This window comes from Scyliorhinus canicula, chromosome 4, assembly GCF_902713615.1.
Source record: "Scyliorhinus canicula chromosome 4, sScyCan1.1, whole genome shotgun sequence".
Classification (NCBI taxonomy): Eukaryota; Metazoa; Chordata; class Chondrichthyes; order Carcharhiniformes; family Scyliorhinidae; genus Scyliorhinus; species Scyliorhinus canicula.
Window position 1 is genome coordinate 181,537,390 of NC_052149.1, and position 25,155 is coordinate 181,562,544.

Genomic DNA, 25,155 nt, shown 5'->3' on the forward strand with positions numbered 1-25,155 from the left:
CACACACAAACGCCATGATTAGGCTGTCTATGTTTTGGAAAAAGGCCTTGGGGTGAAGATCGGAATGGATCTAAACAGGAAGAGGAACCTTGGCAGTACGTTCATCTTGATCGTCTACACTCTCCCCGCAAGGGAGAGTGGGAGTGAGACCCACCTTTGAAGATCTCTTTTTACTTCCTACACCAGGCTGGTCAGGTGCCACTTGTGGATCTATGTCCAGTCTCTGGCCATCTGGATCCCCAGGAACGGAGTTTGTTCTGGGCTATTTTGAACGGGAGCCCCTCCAGCTCTCTCCCTCCCCTGTTTGGGTTCACTGGGAATGCCTCTCTTTTGCCCAGTTTAAGTTTGTAGGCCGAGAAGGTACCAAACTCTTTCAGTATTTGTGGTATTGCCTTCAGTCCCTCCTGTGGCTTTGAGACTTAGAGGAGCAGGTCATCTGCATAGAGTGAAACTCTGTGCTCTCTGTCTCCTCTCCGGATTCCCTTCCAGCTTTTCGCTTCCCGCAGGGCTATCGCCAGGGGTTCGATCGCTAGCACGAACAAGAGTGGAGACAGGGGGCAGCCCTGGCTTGTTCCTCTCTGCAACTGGAAGTATTCAGAGCTGGTGGTGTCAGTTCGGACACTCGCTTTGGGGGTGTTGTACAGGAGCCTCACCCAGATGGTGAACCCCGCTCCTAGCCCAAACCGTTCCAGTACCTAGAGGAGATATTTCCATTCGACTCTGTCAAAGGCCTTTTCTGCGTTCAGGGAGACGATCACCTCTGGTGTTCTCTCCCCAGAGGGGGTCATTATTACATTCAGCAGCTGCCTGATGTTCGCTATGAGCTGCCTACCCTTGACAAAGCCAGTTTGGTCCTCTGCGACCACCTCTGGTACACAGCCCTCCAGCCTTTTGGCCAGAACCTTTGCAAGTAATTTTGCAACCACGTTCAGCATTGAAATGGGTCTCTATGATTCACATTCCATCAAGTCTTTATCTTTTTTAGGGATCAGTGAAATTGTCGCCTGCGCTAGCGTGGGGGTTACGGTGCCCCTTGCCAGTGAGTCCACGAATATCTCCCTTAAGTGTGGGGCCAGGGCTGGTGCAAATTTTTTGTAGAAGTCCACTGGGAACCTGTTGGGTCCCGGTGCCTTCCTGCCTGCATAGAGCTGATGCTCTCCATGATTTCTCCCAGGTCCATTGGTGCTTCCAGCTCCCCCCGTCTGTCTTCCCCCACAACTGGTAATTCCGGTCCGCCACAGAACTGTTTCATCCCCGTGCCCCCGTTGGGGGCTCGGAGGGGTACCGTCCCCGGTAGAAGGTCTCAAATGCCCGATTGACCTCCTTTGGTTCTGTTACCTGTCTGCCTCTGCTATCCTTTATCTGCGCTATTTCCCTTGTGGCTGCCTGCTTTCTCAGCTGGTGAACCAATAGGCGGCCAGCCTTGTCTCCGTGTTCGTAGAATGTCCCCTGTGTCTGGTGGAGATGGTACACTGCTTTCCTAGTGGATAGCAGGTTAAAGTCCATTTGCAACTATTTTCTCTCCGCCAGCAGCTCTACAGTCGGGGCCTCGGAGTATATTCTGTCGTCTTCCAGGATGGAGTCCACCAATTGTTGCCTGGCCACCCTCTCCTCCCTACCTCTGCTTGCCTTGTAGGCTATGATCTCTCCTCTAATCATGGCCTTCCGTGCCTCCCAGAACGTGGAGGGTGAGACCTCCCCTTTTTGGCTGTTACTAACGTATTCGCCTATGGCCCACGATGTTTTTTGACAGAAGGCCTTGTCGGCCAGGAGGTCCATGTCCAGCCTCCACGTGGGGCATTGGGCCCGGCCTGTCTCCAACCTCACATCCATATAGTGTGGAGCGTGGTCAGAGATAACGATCGCGGAGTACTCCGTTCCCGTGATCCCTGGAAGCACCGATTTCCCCACTGCAAAGAAGTTGATACGGGTGTATACCTTGTGTACTTTTGAGAAGTATGAAAATTCCTTCTCTCCCGGGTGCAGGAACCTCCATGGGTCCACCGCCCCCTTCTGCTCCATCAATGCTCCCAGTTCCCTTGCCATGCCAGTCTTTTTCCCTGCTCTGGGATTTGATCAGTCGGTCAGTGGGTCCTGTACACAGTTGAATTCGCCCCCCATGATCAGTCGGTGTGTGTCAAGGTCGGGGATTTCTGCCATGGTCTTTTTTATGAATTATGTGGCATCCCAGTTGGGAGTGTACACATTTACCTGTACGACCGGTGCCCCTTCCAGGACACCGCTGACCATGATGTAACGTCCCCCTGGGTCTGTAACTGCCTTGGTTTCCATAACCTCGTTCTCTTGCTAATTAATATTGCCACCCCCTAGCCCTCATCCCGTAGCGTGAGTGGTATGTCTGTTCCACCCAGCCCTTACTAGCAGTTGGTCCTTCTCCTCAGGTGTGTCTCTTGTAGGTAGATTATGTCTGCTTCTTAGGTGGGTGAAGACTCTGGATCTTTTCACCGGGCCGTTGAGTCCCCTTACGTTCCAGGTAACAATCCTGGTGGGGGGTTTTCGACACCCCCCAGTCCAGCGGGATCACCCATACTTACCTGGTGAATGTACCCTGCACTCTGGGGTTTCCCTTCGTTAGGGGGCCGTCCCAAATGGCCACGGCCGCTGTTCTGGCAATGAGGTCAGGCCCCAAGGGCTCCGGGGTTTCCTTTTGTCCAGGGGGCACCCAACACCCAGCTGAGTGTACGCCATGTGGCTGCGCCCCTGCACTCCAGGATCTCTCTCTGCCCTGCAGCCCTCCCAAGTGGCTGTTGGTGGTGCCATCTTGGTTCCTCGTCCTGCTCCATGTCCGCCGAGGCTTGTGCTCGTTCTGCTTATCTACCTCATCCTTCTCTTTGCTTCTCTTCTGTTCTGCGCTCTCCCTCCGACTCCGCTCCCACCCCATTGTCCCTGGTCCCTCTGTCCTCCCCCTGTGTTCTCCCCCCCCTCCCCCCCCCCCCCGCTCTTTGTGCCAGGCGCTCCCTCTCCCATGAGGCGTGCCGCGGTCCTCCTTTCTTCCTGCCCTCACGTGTTGGCCGTCCTCACTGGAACGGTGGCCCTCCTCCCAGTACTTGCCCTGCTCTGGTCCTGTTTTACCTTCCTTTTGCTAGCCCTTGTCTCGCCCTTCTGTCTGCCTTTCTCACCCCCGTTCACCTTGCTCCGCTTCCCCCCATTGCATTGACACATGGAACGAGCCTGGGAATGAGTCAGTACAGTCCCGCGCAGTCCACCAAACACATGTGTACAGTTCGTGACCTTATTGTCTCTGTTTGCACTCTGCCCTCCGCTTTTTGTTCCGATTCTTCCTTTCTTTTCCATCCCTGTCGCTTTCATGATGGCCGTTGCAGCTGACCCTCCCCCAGTTTGTTCGCTCTAAAAAAAACTCTAAAAAAAACAGCTCCTTCCACTCAAATGTTACCCAGAGTTTGGCCAGGAATAACATCCCAAATTTCACATTATTTTTGGAGAGTGATGATTTGGCCCTGTTGAATTCAGCCCTTCTTTTGGCCAGGTCCGCTCCAATGTCCTGGTACACCCTTATGATCTTCCTTTCCCACATATTTATGGGCAGCACGGAAGCATGGTGGTTAGCATAAATGCTTCACAACTCTAGGGTCCCAGGTTCGATTCCCGGCTGGATCACTGTCTGTGCGGCGTCTGCACGTCCTCCCCGTGTGTGCGTGGGTTTCCTCCGGGTGCTCCGGTTTCCTCCCACAGTCCAAAGATGTGTGAGTTAGGTGGATTGGCCATGCTAAATTGCCCGTAGTGTCCTAAAAAGTAAGGTTGGGGGGGGAGGGGTTGTTGGGTTACGGGTATAGGGTGGATACGTTGGTTTGAGTAGGGTGATCATTGCTCGGCACAACATCGAGGGCTGAAGGGCCTGTTCTGTGCTGTACTGTTCTATGTTCTATGTTCTATGCTCGATTTCGCCTGCCGGGCCCACTTTAAGATTTTTTGTCTGATGGTGACCTTGAATACTTTATGCAGGACTTCAACTGGGTAGAATGCCTGGAAGAAAATCAATGATCTTTAATGTTACAAATTTAAGTGGACAGAAATTTGGGCTCCATCAGATGCAATTTTTCTTTGTGACTCCTGTCAAGGGGAGATCTTGTGGTGTAGCAGTAGTCGCCCTGCCTCTGAACCAGAAGCTCCGGTTCAATTTCCACTCCAAGACTTGATGACAAAGGACCATCATAAAGTAGCCAAACTTGTAAATCCGTTTAACATATGGCTGTGGCAGGGGCGACGAGTGGGAGTGATTCCTGATCAGTCATATGCGGAAGCATTGGCAAACCAATGCAGTTCCAAGCATAGCCATGAGCCCGTGATCACCAATGCCCTCTTAGGACTTGTTACCTGAATAGAGAGAGAGACACCTATCCAGGTTATCTTCCACTCCCAATTGCTGTCGAGGGATAATTTCTTCTACATTTACTATGTTGTTAAATGATGGGGAGTGGGGGGAGGGGGGGGGGGGCACCCCTCTGGAGTTTCAAACACTGTCCTATTTTTATATCTCATATAAACAGCCAGTTATCCTGCAGCCACTATGAGAATGAAGGCGTCAGTATTGGTTCCAGTCTGGTAATGCATTCTCTCCAGCTGGAATATTCCTACCCAGAGAGAACTCTTAGTTCAAGATTTATGCTGAACCCTATTCTTAGCTGTTACAGAGATAATTTTAATTTTATGTTAATAAACACTTAATAAGTTTAAACATGCATTCATGGCAAAACTAGAACTTCAATTACACTCTGGAATCAAATCCTGACTAGATTCTAGAGTGTTACATTATATTCAGATTAACTCAGAATAATTTTCAGAAGTGATCAGGAGTATTTTGCACTGCAATTGAGTATTGCTCAATTGCGATGTCAAACTAAAGTTATTTAAGACCTGTTTCTCTGTGGGTTTGCTGCATTTCTTACTAGAGTCTAGTCAGGATTTGATTCCAGAGTGTAATTGAAGTTCTAGTTTTGCCATGAATGCATGTTTAAACTTATTAAGTGTTTATTAACATAAAATAAAAATTTGTAATTTGGCTTGAAAAACAGGGGATTGCATGTCATTCATTTGATGAAATCCATCAATGTCATTTCCCAGAGTTGTTTATCTAAAAGCAACCATTACCTCAGTATTTTTTTCTGAAATATCACCATATCATAACACATGTTAGGCATCTCATTAGTTTTGTTGTATTTGGCACATCATCATTATTTTCAATCTCTGTAAACATTGAGGAGGGAATTCTTCGTCCATTCACGCCGGCGGGATTCGCCGGTCCTGTTGCAGTAAATGGAGTTCTGGCTGAGCGCCAAGTTCTCTGTTCCAGCTGGCAGTGGTGGAAGGCCGAACTCTGATTGGAGAACCCTGGCCTGAGTCTCCAAGAGAACTAGAATGGCAATGATGTGCTGTCGAACGACATACACTTGCAGCCATGACTCATCACGCACCAAGTTCTGATCTAAGTTGTGCTTTCGGTTCTAGTTGTAAAGCTGAGAAAAAACCTTGCTCATGAGGGAAAGCAAAACTGGATGCTTGGCCCCTGTGTTAATTCTTTCCATCACAGAATTTCAGAGTTTTTGTACCATATAACATTTGTTTAAAAAACAAGTCCTGAAATTTGTAAAGTAGAATTCTCGATCTACAGGGAAACAAAGTAAACTCTTAACCCAAAATATTCTCATAATTCTGGGGCCAAGAGAAAACCTACACAGTCCTCACATAGTTAAATAGCATATAGGTCTTTTAATATCTTAGCCCAGAAAGAGAACGGCAATCTTCACATTATATTATTGTTTGAGTTAAGTGAGCTTATTAAAGTGCATTTGGACCTAAATTGTAAAATAAATAATAGCAAGCATAGAACTGAATTATACATTTTATGCATTTTATTCTGTATTGTTCATTACATTTTTACCATTTTTATAATTGAGGTTACCTCTAGCAGGGTGCCAGACCCTGCTTAGTCCAGTTGTAAGCTGTGGGCCTCCAGGTGTCCTGCTAACTGGGCCAGTCATTCTTAGCATTCAGCACTGCGCAGAAGGAAATCTGGAGAACTGGTCCATAAAGCTGAAGAAACAATCACCTCAAGGAAACTGGGAGGTAAAGAAGCAATAATGTTGTACGTTTCATTCTCATGTATGACAGTTTTAATTAAAGGATAACCAATGTTAAAATAATGCTGTAAGAAAAAATGTACTATATAACTCATACATTTTTCATGTTCCGTTCATTAATCTGAAGGTTTGGGTAAATTTAGAAAATGGTATCAGAGTAACAGAAACGTTGTGCATAGATCCACCTAATGGTCACAGCCTGTAGCTACCTCACAGCAGTGGACCAGTAGTATTGAATGCAAAATATTGACATAATTTACAACATGTGAAACAGTGACAAATAATCCAACAATTACAATGTTAATAAGTAAAGTTATAGACTGAAAGTGCATGCTCAATGCTAGATTTTTAATAGTATACAGATATCTACATTTGAAGGAGTTATTAAAATGTGCTTTATTTGCTATTGAAATATAGATGACAATGGACAAAGCAACATGTATTGGCCAGAATTCATTGCCTACCAAGCATTTAGAATCAGTCACATGATCACAGACTGGGATCATATGTAAGAACATAAGAACTAGGAGCAGGAGTAGGCCATCTCGCCCCTCGGGCCTGCTCCACCATTCAATGAGTTCATGGCTGATCTATTGTGGACTCAGTTCCACTTTCCGGCCTGAACACCATAACCCTTAATCCCTTATTCTTCAAAAAACTACCTATCTTTATCTTAAAAACATTTAATGAAGGTGCCTCTACTGCTTCACTGGGCAAGGAATTCCATAGATTCACAACCCTTTGGGTGAAGAACATGTAGACCATGTAAAGGTGGCATGTTCAGTTTTCTGGGACATGGTAGCAAATTATTTGTATTTTTACGAGAATCCAGCTATCTTAAAGTTCATCCAGCTCACAAATTACTATACTTATTGAATTTGATGTTCTATCAGTCAGTGTCATTTATAAATAATTCTTGAAGCTGAACTCCAGAATTAATCTATTATCAACAAATATCATGAACTGATATGAATTATTCTTTTTGTTTCAATGGTTGTATTCGGAAAGTTTTGGCAAAACAACATCACTATCTTCTTTGTAAATGGGAATAAATGGAAAGGTCATTTATCAAAGTCAAGATTTTGTTTGCATAATTATGTTGTTGCAATGCACCTGCACTGTATCATTCATCAAGCCAACATTAACATGCCCCTTAAGATATGTGACGATAGTTTTGATTTAACATTCACTAATTCCTCTCTTTTATTCAGTAACTATGGAAATCCCACCATAGAAATTAAGTCCAGTAACCACAGATGGATAACAACTGAAACATTTCTATACTACTCATTATCCACTCCCAAATAGGATGCAAAGTTCATAATAAATCTATGGTTACTTGGGACCTTGTTAATGAGCTTTCAAATGTATTTTTTAGCAGTTAGGGAACCAGAAACAATAAGATATGGAATAGCTCATTAGTTGAGTTGGAATTAATTTTTTAAATGAGCAGTTAAATCTTTTGAAAAACTTAAACATAATTTCAGTGCTGTCATTGATAGAAGAGGTCTGTCCAGGGGCACAAGTTTGACTAAAGATGAAGCGCGTGCCCAGCGCCAGTTACCATCAGCTTGCAAATAGTTGTCTGCACCATGCTTGTTGTTGCATTAATCATTCCATCATCCTTCAGCTTAAAGGTATAAAACTGTTGAGAGGTTCCAATGCGGTGTTCAGCTGCAAGCTCTTGCATGAACCCCAATACTTGGATTCTGAAATACTTTCTTATAAGTACAAACAGCTTTGGTGAAGAATGCAGGAGGGCATGCAAGGAGCAACAGGTAAATCGAAAAAGGTGCTGCTAACTTTGAGAAGCTACAACTTGCATGCCAATCAGTATAATCAGCAAGCATTTGAGCTAAGTGATTCCACAACCAATGGATCAGATGTAAATTCTACAGTCTTGCCTCATGCAATCATGAATGGTTATTGTTCAATCAAGGCAGTCAAAGAGGCTTTAGATAATTATTTGAATATAAACAATGCACAGGAGTGTGGGGAAAATGCAGGAGAATGGCACAAAGTTATAATGCTCATTCGCAGATCCAGTGCAGACACAGTGGGCAAAATTCTCCGACCCCCACGACGGGTCGGAGAATAGCGGGAGGGCCTTCCCGACATTTTTCCCGCCCTCCCGCAATTCTCCCCCACCCCCCGCCCAACTCCCGACCCGAATCGCTGCCGCCGTTTTTTTACGGCCGGCAGCGATTCACAGCTGTTCGATGGGCCGAAGTCCCAGCCCTTCACGCCGTTTTTACGAACGGCAAACACACCTGGTCTGGCCGTTCGTAAAAACGGCGTCACAAACTCGCTTTTCATAACCATGGCACCGATTGGCACGGCAGTACCACGGCCGTGCCAAGGGTGCCATGGGCCCGCGATCGGTGCCCACCGATCGCGGGCAGCGGGCCCGATGCCCGCGCACTCTTTCTCCTTCCGCCGCCCCGCAGTATCCATTCGCGGGGCGGCTGAGGGGCAACCCGGCCCGCGCATGCGCGGGTTTCGCGCAAATACGTGATGACGTCATCCGCGCATGCGCGGGTTGGAGTCTTCCAATCCGCGCATGCGCGGCTGACGTCATATGACTCGTCAGCCGGCGCTAACTCCGGCAAGCGGGCTTAACGATATTCGTTAAGCCCGTCATGCCGGAGCCTACGGCGTCGGGCTGCTAGCCCCGACCGGGGACCAGAATCGGTTCCCGGTCGGGAAGGGGCGCGCTTTACGATTTCTCCCATTTTGGGAGAATCGCGCCCAGTGGACCAATTGGGCTCCTTCTGTGCTGTAATAATTCTATGATTCTCTAATGGACAATTGTTGTGCACAATTGAACAACTCACTGGAGGTGGAGGCTCCACAAATATTCCCATTCTCAATGAAGGGGGAGCCCAGCACATCATTGTGAGAGATGAGGCTAAAGAATTTGCTACAATCTTCAGCCAAAAGTGCCAAGTGGGTGATCCACCTCGGAAGTCAGTATTCAGCCAATTCAAGTCACTGCCCCAATTTGAAGAAACGGTTGAAGGTACTGGACATTTCAAAGGTTATGGGCCCTGACAATATTCTGACAATAATGCTGAGGACTTGTGCTCCAGAACGTGCCCTGCCCCTAGGGAAGCTGTTCCAGTACAGCCATAACAGTGGCATCTACCCAGCAAAGCCCAGGTATGTCCTGTACATAAAAAGCAGGACAAACCTATTCGGCCAATTACCGCACCATCAGTCTACTTTTTAGCATAAGTAAAATGATGAAAGGGATCATCAACAGTGCTATCAAGTGACGTTTATTTAGCAATAACATGCTTACTGAGTTAGTTGCTTAGTTTGGGTTGCGTCAGGGTTACTCAGCTGCTGAAATCATTACAATCTTGATACAAACATGGAGAAAAGAGCTAAACTCCAGACATAAGGGGCGAAATTCTCCGACCCCCAGCAGGGTCAGAGAATTGCCTGGGGTCGCCGAAAATCCCGCCCCCGCCGTGGCAGAGATTCTCCGCCACCCAGGAATTGGCGGGCGCGGGAAACGCGCCGCACCGAGCCCCCTGCGGCGATTCTCCGGCCCGCAATGGGCCGAAGTGCCGCCGTTGGGAGGCCTCTCGCGCTGCCGAGGTTTGAACCACATCTGGTGGCAGCGGGATCGGCGGCGCGACCAGGCCCCCGGGGTCCTGGGGGGGGCGTGGGGCGATCGTACCCCGGGGGTGCCCCCACGGTGGCCAGGCCCGCGATCGGGGTATACTACCTGGGCATCTTGGCAGTGCCAGGATGGCACCCTGCCCAGCAAGCAAGCATGTGGGGACCTCCTAACCCCTGGGAATTCTCCACAAGTTCCGTCTGGTCCCTGTTTGTGGGGACCAGCACTGAACAGCACTCGCCCGAGGTGAATGGGTTAGATCCCAACACCTCGGGTAGATCATAGGAGTGCATAATAGAGTAAGACTAGCTGCCTCGCTCTAATATGCAGATTTGCAAAATAGTGACACACCACAATGGCCGGGATTCAGATCATGACATCTCACGAGATTGCATCCTATCTCCTGAGGCGTTGCGAGCTAGGTTGATTCCGGAAGATCTAGCATTTACTGGCCATGCCACACTGCCTTTCAGGCGCAACGCAGCCAGTAGATCATTTCCATTGTGTTATTGGAGGCTCTGCAGCTTCACTGCTTTGGTTCAACTCCACTTAATTCACCTGGCTAACGCTCCTACCCCTGGAGGATCAAACAACTGCCATGTTGCTGATGGCTTGGATCAGTGGTTTCACTTCCCACATTAGTTGCATCTTCTACCATATGCAAAACAAGCTGTTCTGTTTGGTGGGTGCTGGCCAATGCAGTTGGAGCAGAGCATCGCCTGTACTGCCTAAAATCTCTGCTTCATTTTTCTGATTGTTCATGGAAAATAAAAATATAGATGGTTGCTTGTAATGTTAAGTCTTTTACTCGCAGTAGCTGCTTGTGGACTGAATCGCTATCTTGTCCTCAAACTACTCTATCCCTGATTAGGCCTTCAGTGAGAGTTCCAAATGCACATTTCTTTGTCAGTATTCTGAAGGTGAGCTTTTAAGATTGTATTGCCTCATCTGCGTTTTGGTTTGTTGATTTGAACGCATGTGTATCAAGGGTTTGTTTTCATTTCGGGAGTCAGATGTTCACAAATTGTTTCTGGATTATTTTGGAGTCTCCTTTTTGCTCCTCTGTCTGAAAAGCAAACAACTGTAATTTTTTTCGACAGCCTCGGGACCAACCATGCTTAATAGGGTAAGAACTTGCAGCTTTTTTGACTTGTCATCGCCGTAAATATGCCACTCCTTCTGGAACCCTTTCCTTTCATCAAAGACAAGTGGTTTGATGTGACAAATTCCTTGTGCCATATTGCCTACTCCTGACACCATGTGGAAAGTTGTGGGTTCCCTAAATCACCGACAGGAAGGACTTCCAACAAAGGTTGATTATACCTAAGCTCAACAGCTACATATAGTACTTGAGCTCTGCCCGCACTCCGAGGGATCAGTCCTGCTCTCCTGTCATGTGACCTCCTTTGTCGCCGCATCATGTTCTCATGTGACTACTTAGTCCACACAGATCAAGTAGACTTTCTGTGTTGCTTTGGAATGTTTGAAGTCTGCTCCACCCACAAAACTGACCATTTTTTTGAGGTCAAACTAATCACCATGGTGAGTTCCTGTTAATCAAGCTGTTGGTGAGCTTTCAAAAAGATTTAAAAATATGCTTTTCAGATATTATGACACTTTGATAATTTTTTAAGTACGGTTTAAATTTTACTATGGAACTGACTGCTGCACACCAGTATCTATTGCATTTTTTAAAAAGTAGTTTCAATTATTTCAAATCGGGTTACACACAGCTGGCTGACCAGATACTCTCATTAATTAAGTTTATTTATTGCGATAAACACATTTTCAACTGTGGTAATCAAACTAGACCGGGTTATCCCTCGAGGCATATTTTTAATGCAAATTTTATTAAAAATCATTACTTTCCAAACTGTTACCCAATCCTGGTTCATGGGAGATTTTATGCTCGTCAATATGCAAATGAGTTTGAAGGTTCCCTTGAGCAAAGTAAAAATCACTTTGCAAAGCAAGTTCAATTTGAGCACAATTTTCACCCAAATCTAAAAATTCTGGCAGCTATATGCGGTCCATTGAATTCTGATTGGTGGATTAAAGAATACTGGAAAATTAAACCATATTTTTTTTAATGATTTTTAGCATACCAACTGCAGTCCAACCTTGAATAAAAATTTGCATTGTGTTCCCCAGTGCCAAAGCTACATCTGTTCAGCATGTATATGCAAATGATAGTTGGCTCATATATTTGATTTATAATTCACGTACAACAGGCTTAGATGTAACTTAGTGTGTGGTACATAATGGTAGTCTAGGGCATTAGCGCCAGGAGTTTCTTTCTTTTACAGTTGCTGTGTGGTCATTGCTTTCAATAAGTAGTGCTCAACAATATACCCCCTAAGCTGCAGGTCGCACACACGTTGGTCTCTTTCAATTACAGTGTATGCATGGCAGTGCAAAAAAATGTGAGCATCTCACGCACTTCACAAAAGTCAGCTGTGCACTCCAAAAATAAAATTAGAGGATACTTTGGTACAGACAATCACTTGAGCAAAGGCATGTCATGACATACAATTACGACTGACTCGAGTCTGTTTATGCATTAACACGTTGCCAACACTGCCTCCTTTCGGGAAGATGGGTTGTTTGGAAGAAAAGTGAAGTTTCCTGCATTGGCACTTGGCACATATATGTAATTAAGCACTACTCTTCAGAGTTCACTGCCTAAGGTCTCGAGCTTTTTGCAGGTGAGAGTCACTGTTGGGACGTCCATCTGCCCTGGCCAATTTGAGATGCAAATTCGTCTTATCTTTTTAAATCATTCATAGACTGAAGCTCCAACAATGGCTGCCGAGTGAGTTCAGAACATGGGCCGCTTCTCTGGTGTCCCATCACCAATTGCCTTCCCACTAATTGGCCAGCAGATCTGTCTCCCCTCCAATTAGGCTTCAGCAGATAATATGATGGAAATGGAACAAGGCAGTCTTTATGACAGGAAAGAGAGGAGGTCTGAACCTCAGCTCAGAGTGAAGTGAATGTAAATCAACCTGGTTCAGCCTGAGCTGTTTGCTAGTCAGTGGTAATGAAGTCATATCTGTGAAGTGGGCCAAAGAAAGGTGGGAAGAAATGAAACCCCTGTGCACCAGATGTAAAATAGGATCAGAAAGCACCAATTTAATGACACTGAACCGTTGTCCCTAAGAGCACCAGAAATACATTGACCCTAAATTAGGACAGACAATTATGCAAATGCCCCTGGTAGCCAAGTAAACCAGGTGGTAGTTATTTACGTATGTAAAGAAAGAGATCTAACAAAAGTGTTCAGACTTGTTCCTAATTTGGATGAAACTTTGCTCCCAGCTTGATGTCGAACTATAAGGAGTAGGAAGTTCTGCATGATTCGTAATAGTCACTTCAGGCATGCGATTAACCTCCTTTTTGTTGTCTTGTCCACTCTGAAACGTACTGGGGGTCATTGCCAGTGAGGCAAGCAGATTGAAATCGCTTCTCTTAAAATTGGTTAAAGGCAAATTACTGCAGATATTGGAATCTGAAACCAAAGAGAAAATGCTTGAAAATCTCAGCAGGTCTGGCAGTATCTACGGGGAGAGAAAAGAGCTAATGTTTTGAGTCCAGATTGACAGGTTTCAGTAACTTACCTAATTTAAAGGGCAGCACGGTGGCCTAGTGGTTAGCACAACCGCCTCACGGCGCTGAGGTCCCAGGTTCGATCCCGGCTCTGGGTCACTGTCCGTGTGGAGTTTGCACATTCTCCCCGTGTCTGCGTGGGTTTCGCCCCCACAACCCAAAAATGTGCAGAGTAGGTTGATTGGCCACGCTAAATTGCCCCTTAATTGGAAAAAATAATTGGGTAATCTAAATTTATAAAAAAAAACTTACCTAATTTATAAGAATAAAGCTTGAGATCCAATATAGGATGATCCTTATACTTCCAGGTTCCGGTACACGCGATCCACACACCATTAATTATCTATCCATAAGTGGACCATTCCAATTTCTACTCCAGCACGTTGACCTTCACAATCTTTAATTGAAGTCAGTTACAGCTACACAGCCAGGACAAAGGAAGTGGGGGTGGTGGTACGGATGTCAAAAGAGTTGGGAGGAATGTAGAAAGAGTGCCATGCTTACTATCTTGCAAAATCAATGAGATATAGATAGCACAAATCCTTTCTCCAACCAATAGATTGGGTCAAAGCATTGGAACCATGCTACATTTAGTCATATATGGTAGTGAACTATCCATCAAATAGTGTCCTAATTCTCAAATCTGAAAGATCTTTGCATTCATTCAGGAATCTCAGCATGTGAGAAGTCCTCACAATCACAAGTGCCAGTCTTTAGCCAATCTGATTCACTCAATAACATACAGAGACAGCTGCATTCTCTAGAAATGGTAGTGTCTATGGGCTTTGATATCATTGTGATTGTTGTAGGCCGAGTGGGTACATGATGACGCAGCTACAAAAGAGGTCAAGTGGGCGTGATCGATTGCCGGGTGCGCGGGCATAGTTTAGTTAGGAAAAAAACTACCTTTGTTGGATGTCCTTGTTGTTGTGATTTAGGGAACCTGCAACATTCTACATGATGTCAGGAGTTGGCTGTATGGCACTAGGACTTTGCCACATCGGCCCACCTGCCTTTGATGTAAACAATGCAGAGAGTTGGGAAAGGTTCCAGAAGGTGTGGCATATTTACTGTGGTGCTGCACTCTCTGGCAATTCAAAAAGGTAAATGCTTATACCCTATTAAAGCACACATGTACCAATGACATAGAGAAATTCCAGTCATTTGTTTTCAAGACAGAGGAAACAATAAGCCCCAAGATAATCCTGAAACAATTGAAGAACGCCTATCTTCCGGTAAAAAAAAATCCTTGATAATGTTGCACGTTTTACTTGAGTGTTACGTGTTTTATTGGAGTGTATTAACACGCCTCCGTTTAAAGGCCGTGTGCTTAACACTACTACAGCTCTGTGTATGTAATTCAGCTCAGGAGCCGCCAGGTGCCGTATTTAGACACCTCACAAGTATATCAAGGTCAGGTTCAAAGTAATAAATCTGTACACCGATTAGTAAGTTCAAACGATTGATATTTATTATAACAAATATAATAAATACACATGCATACGCTAAAGAGACTAAGTTACTTCTAAACTAAACGACTAAGATACTTATCTAAACAGGAACAGGCAAGGTCAGGGAGCGAGGCCTTCGTCCCGTTCTTGGTCTGCAACTCTCAGAGTGTTAAAGGTCGTCAGGGTCTAGCAAGTCTGGATCACGTAGCGATCGTCGTGGTGACACTTACAGTTCGATGGCTGGTGGCTCAACGGCTGGTGATGGAACTGGAGTCAGGATGCGACGTAGCAGCAAAGCGGAGCTGGAGCAAAACAACAGCAAGCCGGAGCAACAACAGCAAGCCGGAGCCAAACAACAGGAAGCCGGAGCCAAACAACAGACAGGACCATGTGCGGGGTTTACTTTTATAGGTCCCCCCAAAGTCCGTGCCTCTTCGGGGCGGTCTCTACCTGCTGTATATCGATTGGGTGTTCTCCCAATCGATATTTTCCAAACCCCCCAATCTGAGGGTCGCTTCTCGATGGGTGGGGCGGTCTCTATGGTGCTTTGTGATGGATACTTATGGTGCCGTTTCGTCTGGGCGTCTACTCAAAGTATCCATTCAAACCTAAATGTTTCTATTGTGTGGGCCTGGATCTGGATCACCTCATTACTATGTAAATCGTTGTTGCCATTTACACCTTTAGCTGAGATTATGCACCTGGCCATAAACTGGTTTCTGTACGTGCAGAATGCTAATTAGCCTTCTGCAAACTGCTTGTCCTTGCTAAGACTGTTTTCTCCCTGCAGCCTTAGCAGTTCTCCATTTTGTAGCCCAGTGTCCATCTTAGGTGGCTACAATAGATATGCGTTCAATTCATTGAACCAAAGAGCAGACAACTCATTACAATCTTACAGAGCTATCCTAAAAATATTGGTAAAGAAATGTACGTTTGGAACTCTCACTGAAGACCTAATTACAGATCGAGTAGTTTGAGGACTATATTAGCGATTTAGTCCACAAGCAGCTGATGCAAGAAAAAGGCTTAATATTATAAACAAGCAGCAATATCCGTATGTTAAATGAATGATCAGAGAAACAAAGCAGAGATTTTAGTTGAAAAACAGAGGTATTTGCACTAAAGGAGGCGCCCTGCTACAGCTGCAGTGTGCGACACACAGTGAATAGAACTTATTTTGAATATAGTAAAAGATGTAACAACTGCGGAAAATGGAACCACTTTGCCAAGTGGTGCAAATCCAAACCACAGCAACCCTCCCCAGCCATCAGCAGCATAGCAACTGTTTGATCCTCCAGGGGTAGGAGAGTCAGTAAAGTGAATAAATTGGAATTCAACCAAAGCAGTGAAGCTACAAAGCCTCCAACAACACGCAATTGTGGCAGTGTTCACAACATCACAGGAAAGGGTGACATCTTCACCACCTTCAATCTAATTAGCAGTAACACCAGACTTAAAGTCAAGATTGACTCTGGAGTGAAGGATAATGTACCCAAATGTTACAGGAAATAGATTCATATGCAGCATCAGATCACAGTACCCAGATGCACCTTGTGGTTTATGGCGGGCAGACAATCTTCACCAAAGTTGTAGCAACCCTTCGCTGCACAAAGGGAAATTTCAAGTTCCACATAGTTGGCAGATTCAGGGTCAATCAGGTTCCTTAAGTGGCCCATTTACTCTCAGCCGATGGTGTGAAGCCCAATCCAGACAAGACAATGCCTATATGACAGATGGCCATTCCCGTGGGCAAGGACGCTTTACAATGCTATCTTGACATGATAAATGGCCTTTCTAAGTTTATCCTGTGTTACACTGAGGTCTCAGGATCTCTTTGTCAACTTCTCCACCAGGACATTGAATGGTGCTGGCAAAAGCACCACACAGTGGACATCAACAGACTCAATCAAGCACTCACACCCCAACCAGTATTACAATACTTTGACATTTGGACACCCATGTTATTATCAAAAGACAGCTCCCAGCATGGACTTGGTGCAGTCTGCTACCAGAATGACAGACCAATAGTCCTTGCTTCACGCTCACTGACATAGAGGTGTTATGCACAGATCAAAAAGGAACTTTAGTCCTCCCCTTTCAGAAATTTCATGACTTCATATATGGTCACACAGTAATTGTTGATGCAGATCACCAGCCATTCATAACCATCTGATCGAAGCACTCCACACTGCATCTGCATGGCTGCATTTCATGCTGAAGTTGTACTTCTACAACATCAGCATCGTATACAAAGGTGATAAGAAGCTGTATTTGGTTCATGCCATCTCCAGAGCTTCCTTACCCACCACAGATCAGGCAGATCATGAAGAAGGTGTAAACATTATGGCAATGTAATTCAGGAATTCAAACAAGCCTTACAGGCAGAAGTCACATGCAAGCAACTGCGCAAAGTTCTGAGGAGCTGGTCAGAATCCTCAAGGGCACTTCATGAGCTCTGTACATTTTTCGCCATCAGAGATGAGCTGACTGACTTCTGGTGGCGTTTGCGAGTGTGTCGGCAGCATCGAGAGGAGCTCCCACCGGTGTCCGCTGTTTACGGCGCTTTTGGGGGTTTCCCCATTTTTTTGTTCTCCCCTGATTTTTGTCAGCCTTTAGGGCTGTCACGGGCGCCAAGCCAAGCTGGTTTGAGAACCGGCAAGGAACCCCGCGCAAGTGTCGTGCCGGGGGGGGGGGGGGGGGGGGAAGGGATCAATACTGGGAGATGTTTTTTTGAGAAGTAGTGCAGGGGGGCATTCTGGGAGGGGGGGAAGGGGTTCGATGTTAATAATGGATAGGAGCGGGTCAGGCTCATTGGGCAGGGCCCGTGGTATGATGATGATGGATAAAAAGGGGGGTGGTGATAGACCCCCAGTTAGGATAGTCACGTGGAACGTGAGGGGGTTGGGAGGTCCAGTCAAGAGGTCACGGGTGCTTACCTATCTTAAAAGTTTGAAAGCCGATGTAGCTGCAGGAGACTCACTTGAGGGTGAAGGACCAGGTGAGACTTAAAAAGGGCTGGGTTAGTCAGGTGTTTCACTCTGGATTTGACGGAAGGGCTCGAGGGCTAGCGGTAATGGTCAGCAAAAGAGTACGGTTCCAGGTGGAGAATGTGGTTGCATATCAGGGGTATAGATATGTGATTGTGACAGGGGCGCTGGAGGGGAGGTTAGTGGCGCTGGTAAATATATATGGTCCCAATTAGAACGAGGTTGGATTCATGAAGAAGGTGTTTGGGGCCATCCCCGACTTGGACACACACAAACTGATAGTGGGGAGGGACTGGAACTTGGTGCAGGAGCCAAGTTTGGACAGGTCACAGCCGCGCTCGCTGGTCCCATCAGGGGGGGGGGGGGGGGGGGCACAAAGGCGTTGGCTGGGCTAATGGTGGAAATGGGAGAGGTGGACCCTTGGAGGTTACTGCACCCAAGGGAGCAGGAGTACTCGTTTTTCTCGGCAGATTGACTTTTTTGTGGTGAGGAAGGCTTTGCTGGCTGGGGTTAAGGGGTCGGAGCTCGGCAATTGCAGTATCAGATCATGCTCCGCATTGGGTGGATATGGTACAGGAGAATGGGTTGTACAGAGGCCGGGGTGGAAATTAGATGTGGGACTTGGAGGATCGAGGGTTCAGTGACAAAATTGAAAAAGTAATTGAGGAATAAATAGGTTTCAATTGTACGGGTGAGGTGTCAAAGGCAATTGTCTGGGAGGCTCTAAAGGTGGTGGTTAGGGGTGAGGTGATCTTGTTTAAGGCCAGGGTGGACAAAGAGGAGAGGTTGGAGTGGCAGAGGGTAATGGATGAGATGCTGTAGATAGATAGGAGTTATGCAGAAGCTGAAGACCAAGTGAAGTTGGAAAAGAGGAAAGAACTACAGGTAAGCTTTGACTGACTACCAGGAAGGTGGTGCGCCAACTGAGGCAAGCAAGGGGTGCAGTTTACGAGCATGGAGAGAAGGTGGGGTATGTTAGCGGATCAGCTTTGGACGAGGCGGCGGCAAGGGAAATTGTTCAGGGACAGGGCAGGGAAGTTGGTGGTGGCTCCGGATCTGATTAACAAGGTCTTTGAGGAATTCTACGAAAGGTTGTATAGGTCAGAGCCACGTGGAGGAGGCCGGGAAATGCAGGAATTTTTAGAAGGGCTGGAGTACCCGAGGTTAGGGGAGCTGGACAGGGCTACATTAGAATGAGCGATAGTGGAGTACGAGATAAAAGATGCGATTGGGAGGATGCAGTTGGGGAAGGTGGCGGGGCCGGATGGGTTTCCGGTGGAATATTATTTAAAAATTCAAGGATAATCTGGCACCCCTGATGATGGGGATGTTTGAGGAGGCGATAGGGAAGGGGGTGTCACCACAAACTTTGCGGCAGGCATCGATTTTCCTGTTGCTTAAAAAAGATAAGGATCTGACAGAGTGTGGGTCGTAAAGGCCCATATCACTTTTAAACTTGGACGCAAAAGTATTGCCGCAGGTACTGGCAGGTAGGCTGGAGGAGTGCCTCCCGAAGGTGATAGATGAAAATCAGACGGGGTTTGTGAGAGGGAGGCAGCTCTTTTCGAACATTGGAAGGGTATTGAAAGTGGTTATGGCATCAGCGGAGGGGAAGGAAGCGGGGTGGTTGTGGCATTGGACGCCGAGAAAGCATTTGACCGGGTAGAATGTGGGTACTAGATGGCAGTTCTAGAGTGTTTCGGGATTGGACCAAGATTTATGGACTGGGTAAAACTATTATATAAGGAGCCGAGGACGAGGGTCCGCACAAATAACATCAGCTGGAGATACTTCTCTCTTCACCATGGGCCTAGGCAGGGATGCCCTATGTTCCTCCTGCTGTATGCACTCGCGATTGAGCCATTGGCCATCACATTAAGAGGTTTGGGGGTATGTAAATGGATAGTGCGGGGCGGGGAGATAGAGCATAGGGTTTCCTTATATGCCGATGACTTGTTATATGTGTCAGAACCGATTGTGTCAGTAGGGGGAATATTGGAGCTGCTTCGGGTGTTTGGGCCTTTCTCAGGGTACAAATTAAATCTAGACAAGAGTGAGTATTTTGTGGTGTCTTGGCCGGGGGGGTGGGGGGGGGGGGGGGGGGGGGGGGGGGCGGCGGGTGGTGGGGGAGCAGTGGTGTGGGGGATGGTTGAGGAGCAAGGGTGGGGGGGCTGCCGTTCCGTAGAGCAGGGACTCACTTTAGATACCTGGGGGTGCAGGTACCTCGGGAGTGGGTGGGGCGGTGGGGGGGGGGGGGGGGGGGGGGGGGTCCTTCGGTACAACATTTCTAGTTTGGTGGGGAGAGTGAAAGCTGGTCTGGCAAAGTGGGATGGTCTCCCTCTGTCACTGGGGGTCGGCTACAGGCGGTTAAAATGAATGTGCTGCCGCGATTCCTGTTTATTTTCCAATGCCTGCCGGTTTTCCTGCCAAAAGCATTTTTTAGAGAGATTTAGATTTAGGGAGAAGGAATGATTTCCTCGTTCATATGGGGAAGGGAGGTGGCCAGAGTTAAAAGGTGCTACTACAGAGGGGAAGGCAGGCAGGGTGTTTGGGTCTTCCCAACCTGATGTATTCTTACTTGGCGGCGAATGTGGAGAAAGTATGGAGCTGGGTCAGAGGGGTTAATTCCTAGTGGGTCAGAATGGAGGAGAGTTTGTGTCTGGTGTCGGGATTGAAGGTGCTAGCAACAGCGCGTTCCCGATGGCCCCGGGGAAATACTCAGGAGGACCTGTAATAATAGCTTCATTGAGAATTTGCAGGCAGTTTCGGCAACACTTCAGATTGGGGGCAAGGTCAAGGGTAATGCCAATTCGGGGGGACCACAAATTTGAGCTAGCGAAGTGGGATGGAAACTTTTGGAAATGGGAGGAGAAGACACTAAAAGATTTGTTTCTTGGGGTCGGTTTGCAGGATTGAAGGAGCTGGGAGCGAAGTATGGACTGGAGTCAGGGGAAATGTTTAGACACATGCAGATTCAAGATTTTGCCAGAAAGGAGATACAGAGCTTCCCAGTGGAGCCGGCCTCCACATTGCTGGAGGAGGTGCTGACGACAGGGGGACTGGAGAAGGGGGTTGTGTCGGCGGTTTACGGGGCTATTTTGGAAGAGGAGAAGGCACCGCTGGATGGGATCAAGATAAAGTGGGAGGAGAGGGTATGGAGGAGGGGTTCTGGTGTGAGGTGCTCCGGAGAGTGAATGCTTCCACCTCGTGTGCAAGGTTGGGGCTGATACTGCTGAAGGTAGTATATAGAGCGCACCTCAGAAGTGCGAAGATGAGCCGGCACTTTGAGGGGGTAGAAGATGTGTGTGAACGTTGCGGGGATGGGGCCCTGCAAATCACGGTCATATGTTTTAATCCTGTTAAAATGGAGGATTACTGGAAGGAGGTTTTTCGGGTAATCTCTAAAGTGGTGCACGTGAAACTGGACCCGGACCCTCCGGGGGCCATATTCGGGGTGCCGGGCCAGCCGGGGTTGGAACCGGGTGCGGAGGCATGTGTTGTAGCCTTTGCCTCATTGATCGCCCGCAGGCGGATCCTGTTGGGATGTTGGGCAACCTTGCCACCCTGTGCCCTGACGTGATGGGGGGACCTGTTGGAATTCTTGACTCTTGAGAAGGTTAAGTTTGAACTGAGGGGAAGGATGGAGGGGTTCTACAATTTATGGCCGTTATTAATTACGCACTTTCAAGATTTGGATAACATTGGCGGGGGGGGGGGGGGGGGGGGGAGTGGGAGGGTTGGGGGGAGGGGGACTGTATGTATTAATGGTGACTATGGGTGAGATCGGATTCCTTTTTGTGATTTGTTTTTGTTAACATGCGGGCAGTTGTTTGGGGGTTTGATGGGAGGATGGGATTGTTGTTGTTGATATGGGGATTGACATTATATTCATTACTGCTTATTATGTATTGTTGGTGGGTGCAAATTTGGGAGAAAATGTGAAAAAGGAGAATAAATTAAAATATATATATATCAAAAGATGGACTAATACTGCGTAGCCAGAAATTTGTCATCTCATACGCTGTTCAGAGGTACAATAAACAACAACTGCACCAAGGGCACCTCGAGTTGGAAACGACTAGGTACAGGACCAGGGAATCACTGTACTGGCCCCCACGTACGCAAACATGGACAGATACATGTCCAGAGGCACCATGCAGTGCACTCATCAAATATATCACTGCATTTACATGAAGTCCCGAACTTCCCATGGTCATTCACAACAGCCAAAATCTTCGAGTGGAATAATAAACGGCACTTAGTCTTACCTCATTTGTATTCCAGGTGGTTTGAACTCAACCACCTGTTAAATAAGCCACGTAAAATAGTAACCGTCAAGCTTAAGAGACACTTTCCCACACATGGCATCCCACAGTAACTGATGACAGACAATGCTCAGCAATTCATCTGAGCTGAATTTCACAACATTGCACGCAGGTGGGATTTTGAGGATTTGATGAGCAGCCTCATATATCCACAGCCAAACCATTTGATGGAACAGGCAGTTCGCTCAGCCAAGCATCTTCCAGAGAAATGTTCACAGGATCGCAGAGAATACGATGATGCACTCCTCAGCCTTCGATATCTAACATGACAGGGCATGTCCTCGTCAGCACAATGACTTTTTGCAAGCGCACCAGGACCACAATTCCTACTGCCAAGGCTCTGCTGTTGTTTAAACTTGAAAAAAACGTGAATGATGTCCTTCTGCAAGGCAGATTGAGAAGCAAACCTCATTATGATGAAGTGCCCATAGATTCGGTCCTCCCAACACCAGGTCAAATGGCTATAATTCAGATTTCATGTAGCCATGGCCAGTTGACAGTGGTACACAGTAATGCCCCACAACCAAACAGTTACGTGATAGCCTCAGACAGTGCCCACTAAGTGCTTAATCACCATCACTTTCTGCAGGCAGCAGAATGAACAACGACAGCACTTTAGCCATACAGCCTATGGCACCAACCACCTGCACCAACGGACATGCAGACTCTTACAGAGGCCAATGCAGTTACTCCAGCACCTTAAGAACAAACACAAGTAAATGTTCTGTGTATCTAACAGTGAATACATTGCCCACAGAAAGGCAGCAACATCCTAACGAGGTGTTAGGACATGCTCAGGGAGCCAGAGCAAATAGTACACAAGATTCCAGGACTTTATTACCACTTAGCCCAGAACTGTCTTTTGAATTTCAGTTAACTTCCCAACAGAAAAGGAGGGCTGGGAGGAAGGTGGGGGGTTTACAGTAGGTAACTGTTGATCTCAGGAATAACCTACCTTTGTTGGAAGTTCTTGTTGTCGGTGATTTAGGGAACCCAAACTTACTCCAATCTGGAATTAACGTGTACTTAAAATTCTTCAAACCTTTACATGGGCATTTGGCTGATATTTGGTAAATTGTGCTGGAAAAAAGCATAGCCTGGCAGAAATCATAGTGCTGCAATATTCAGTAAGGCCTGAAAAAGTGTGGAGGGAAATTGATGCACAATTAATCGGAACTCTTGCTTCTAACGCAAGTAGAATCAAATACTTATTTAGCCGTAAAGTGTATTTTCATTGGAGCAGGTACTCAAAGTGGCTGAGGAAGAGTGTCAGAGCAGGAAGAACACTGAAAATTGGCATAGCAGTGCAAAGAGCATGATGAAGCTTCTTTGGCACAGCAGCATATAGGCCTGGACGCAGGAAGTGGGAAGGAGAGAGGTCCACTATCCACAGTGGAACAAAAGGCACTCCCAACAGATACTACAAAGGCAATGAAGAAGATAGTCATCATAGTCAACACCAGCAATGTGTTGAGGACCGAGATTAACTGCTGCAAGTAGTTCAATGACCTTACAGAGTGATAATGGTCAGTGAATTCATCTTAAAATGTCCTATCCTTATCGATGAACCATTAGCCTCATGCTGCTTAATTTACCACGACCCCTTCACTCATGTGCCAACAAGCTCTATCAATCAAGCCTTATAGCTAACATTCAAAGCCTCACCTCTCATGCACAGTTATCTAGATCTCACAGCTTGCGTAGACTACCAGCTTTTCAATTATGACAGATACATCACCCAAACACAGTGGACAATATTCCCAGGCACACGTCCTTCTCTCTTGCAGGACAAAATGGCTCACAACTGCAGGCAGCAACATGTAACAAGAGGCAGGCTGACATGGCAGCATTTCCTCATCCCAATGGAGATGGTGCTAACCATCACTGGAGTGGCCATGGCTGAGGCTGTAGCCAATGTCGGAGCTGAAAGCATTGAGGGTGACGGTGTCTTCATACCTTAATCTCTTCTCAAATTCCACTTCCCCTTTAACTAACCTTCTCTTCTGATATAAAACTGCAATAGTCTAATCATACTCTTCATGTTTTCCTCTCCTCCCTTAACCATAACCCTACCATTGTGACTCTCTCTATTAAATTACCCAAAACAGCAACACGGACAAGTGTTGGTAGTGGACGAAGATGAGACTAATGGTGATGAAACTTTGTTAATTGACCTAACACTTGCAGCCAGCCACTAGTTTAAGTATTGACATTGTGCATGCCTCAGGAAGATGCGACATCATGCATGAGAGGCCTGCAGACAGGCATGGGGAAATGGTGGCACAGATGTGTGAGGTGGCACACAAGCTCTGTTGCAGAGGATTCTGATGAGGACTTTGAGGCAACATACAGAAAAGTGGTGGCAGGCATGCACACACAAATTCCAGGTGCACTAGCAGACCTGCCACTGCTGTCACTGTCAAGGAGACAGGAGGAGTCTGGTATCAACCCTGCAAGCCTTGCTTTGCACAAAGCTTGCAGCTCATTCATTACAGCAAAGAAGTGGTGACAATTATCACACTTGTGGACTCAACCATGATGCAGTGTTGCTGGTCAATATGTCAGCTTCTATTGCAGCACAAGCAGTAATCACATAACATCTGAGTGCTACATTGGAAGCTCATGCAAGCTGACCTTGTCGCCATGTACAATGAGGCTGATGTTATCATGGCTACAGGTACCAGTCTTCAAAGGGGGCTTGCATGATATCACAGCAGTCTAACAATTGGTCTTTCAACACATTACTTGGAATGCTGAGGTGCTACCTCTGATTTTCAGGACCACTGGAATTGGGTGTCCACCAACCCTTATGGACCTCTGCTCATCTTGCAGTATGGCACAAAGGTCAATGATGAATTTCCTGGAGATCCTCACTCTGCATTTACATTGCTAACTTCAAGAGTTGGAGATGGTTCAGGTGGATACGATAGACTCTTCCTTGGGAATAGGCCTTTCTTTGCACGGGAGATACATGGGATGGGATCTTCTGGTTGTTCATGCTGGTAGAATCTTCCAGTCCTGCTGGTGGTGCACCCTGCCATG

General features: G+C 46.7%; 1 protein-coding gene across 1 annotated transcript in view; it reads left to right on the forward strand.

The window, feature by feature from the left end:
- Nucleotides 1-25,155, forward strand: part of unc5a (unc-5 netrin receptor A) — a 717,175-nt gene that overhangs the window by 616,053 nt on the left and 75,967 nt on the right. The window contains exon 11 of the mRNA XM_038795643.1: nt 5,937-6,105. Within this exon, the coding sequence (XP_038651571.1) occupies nt 5,937-6,105 (169 nt within the window). The remainder of the gene's footprint in view (nt 1-5,936; nt 6,106-25,155) is intronic.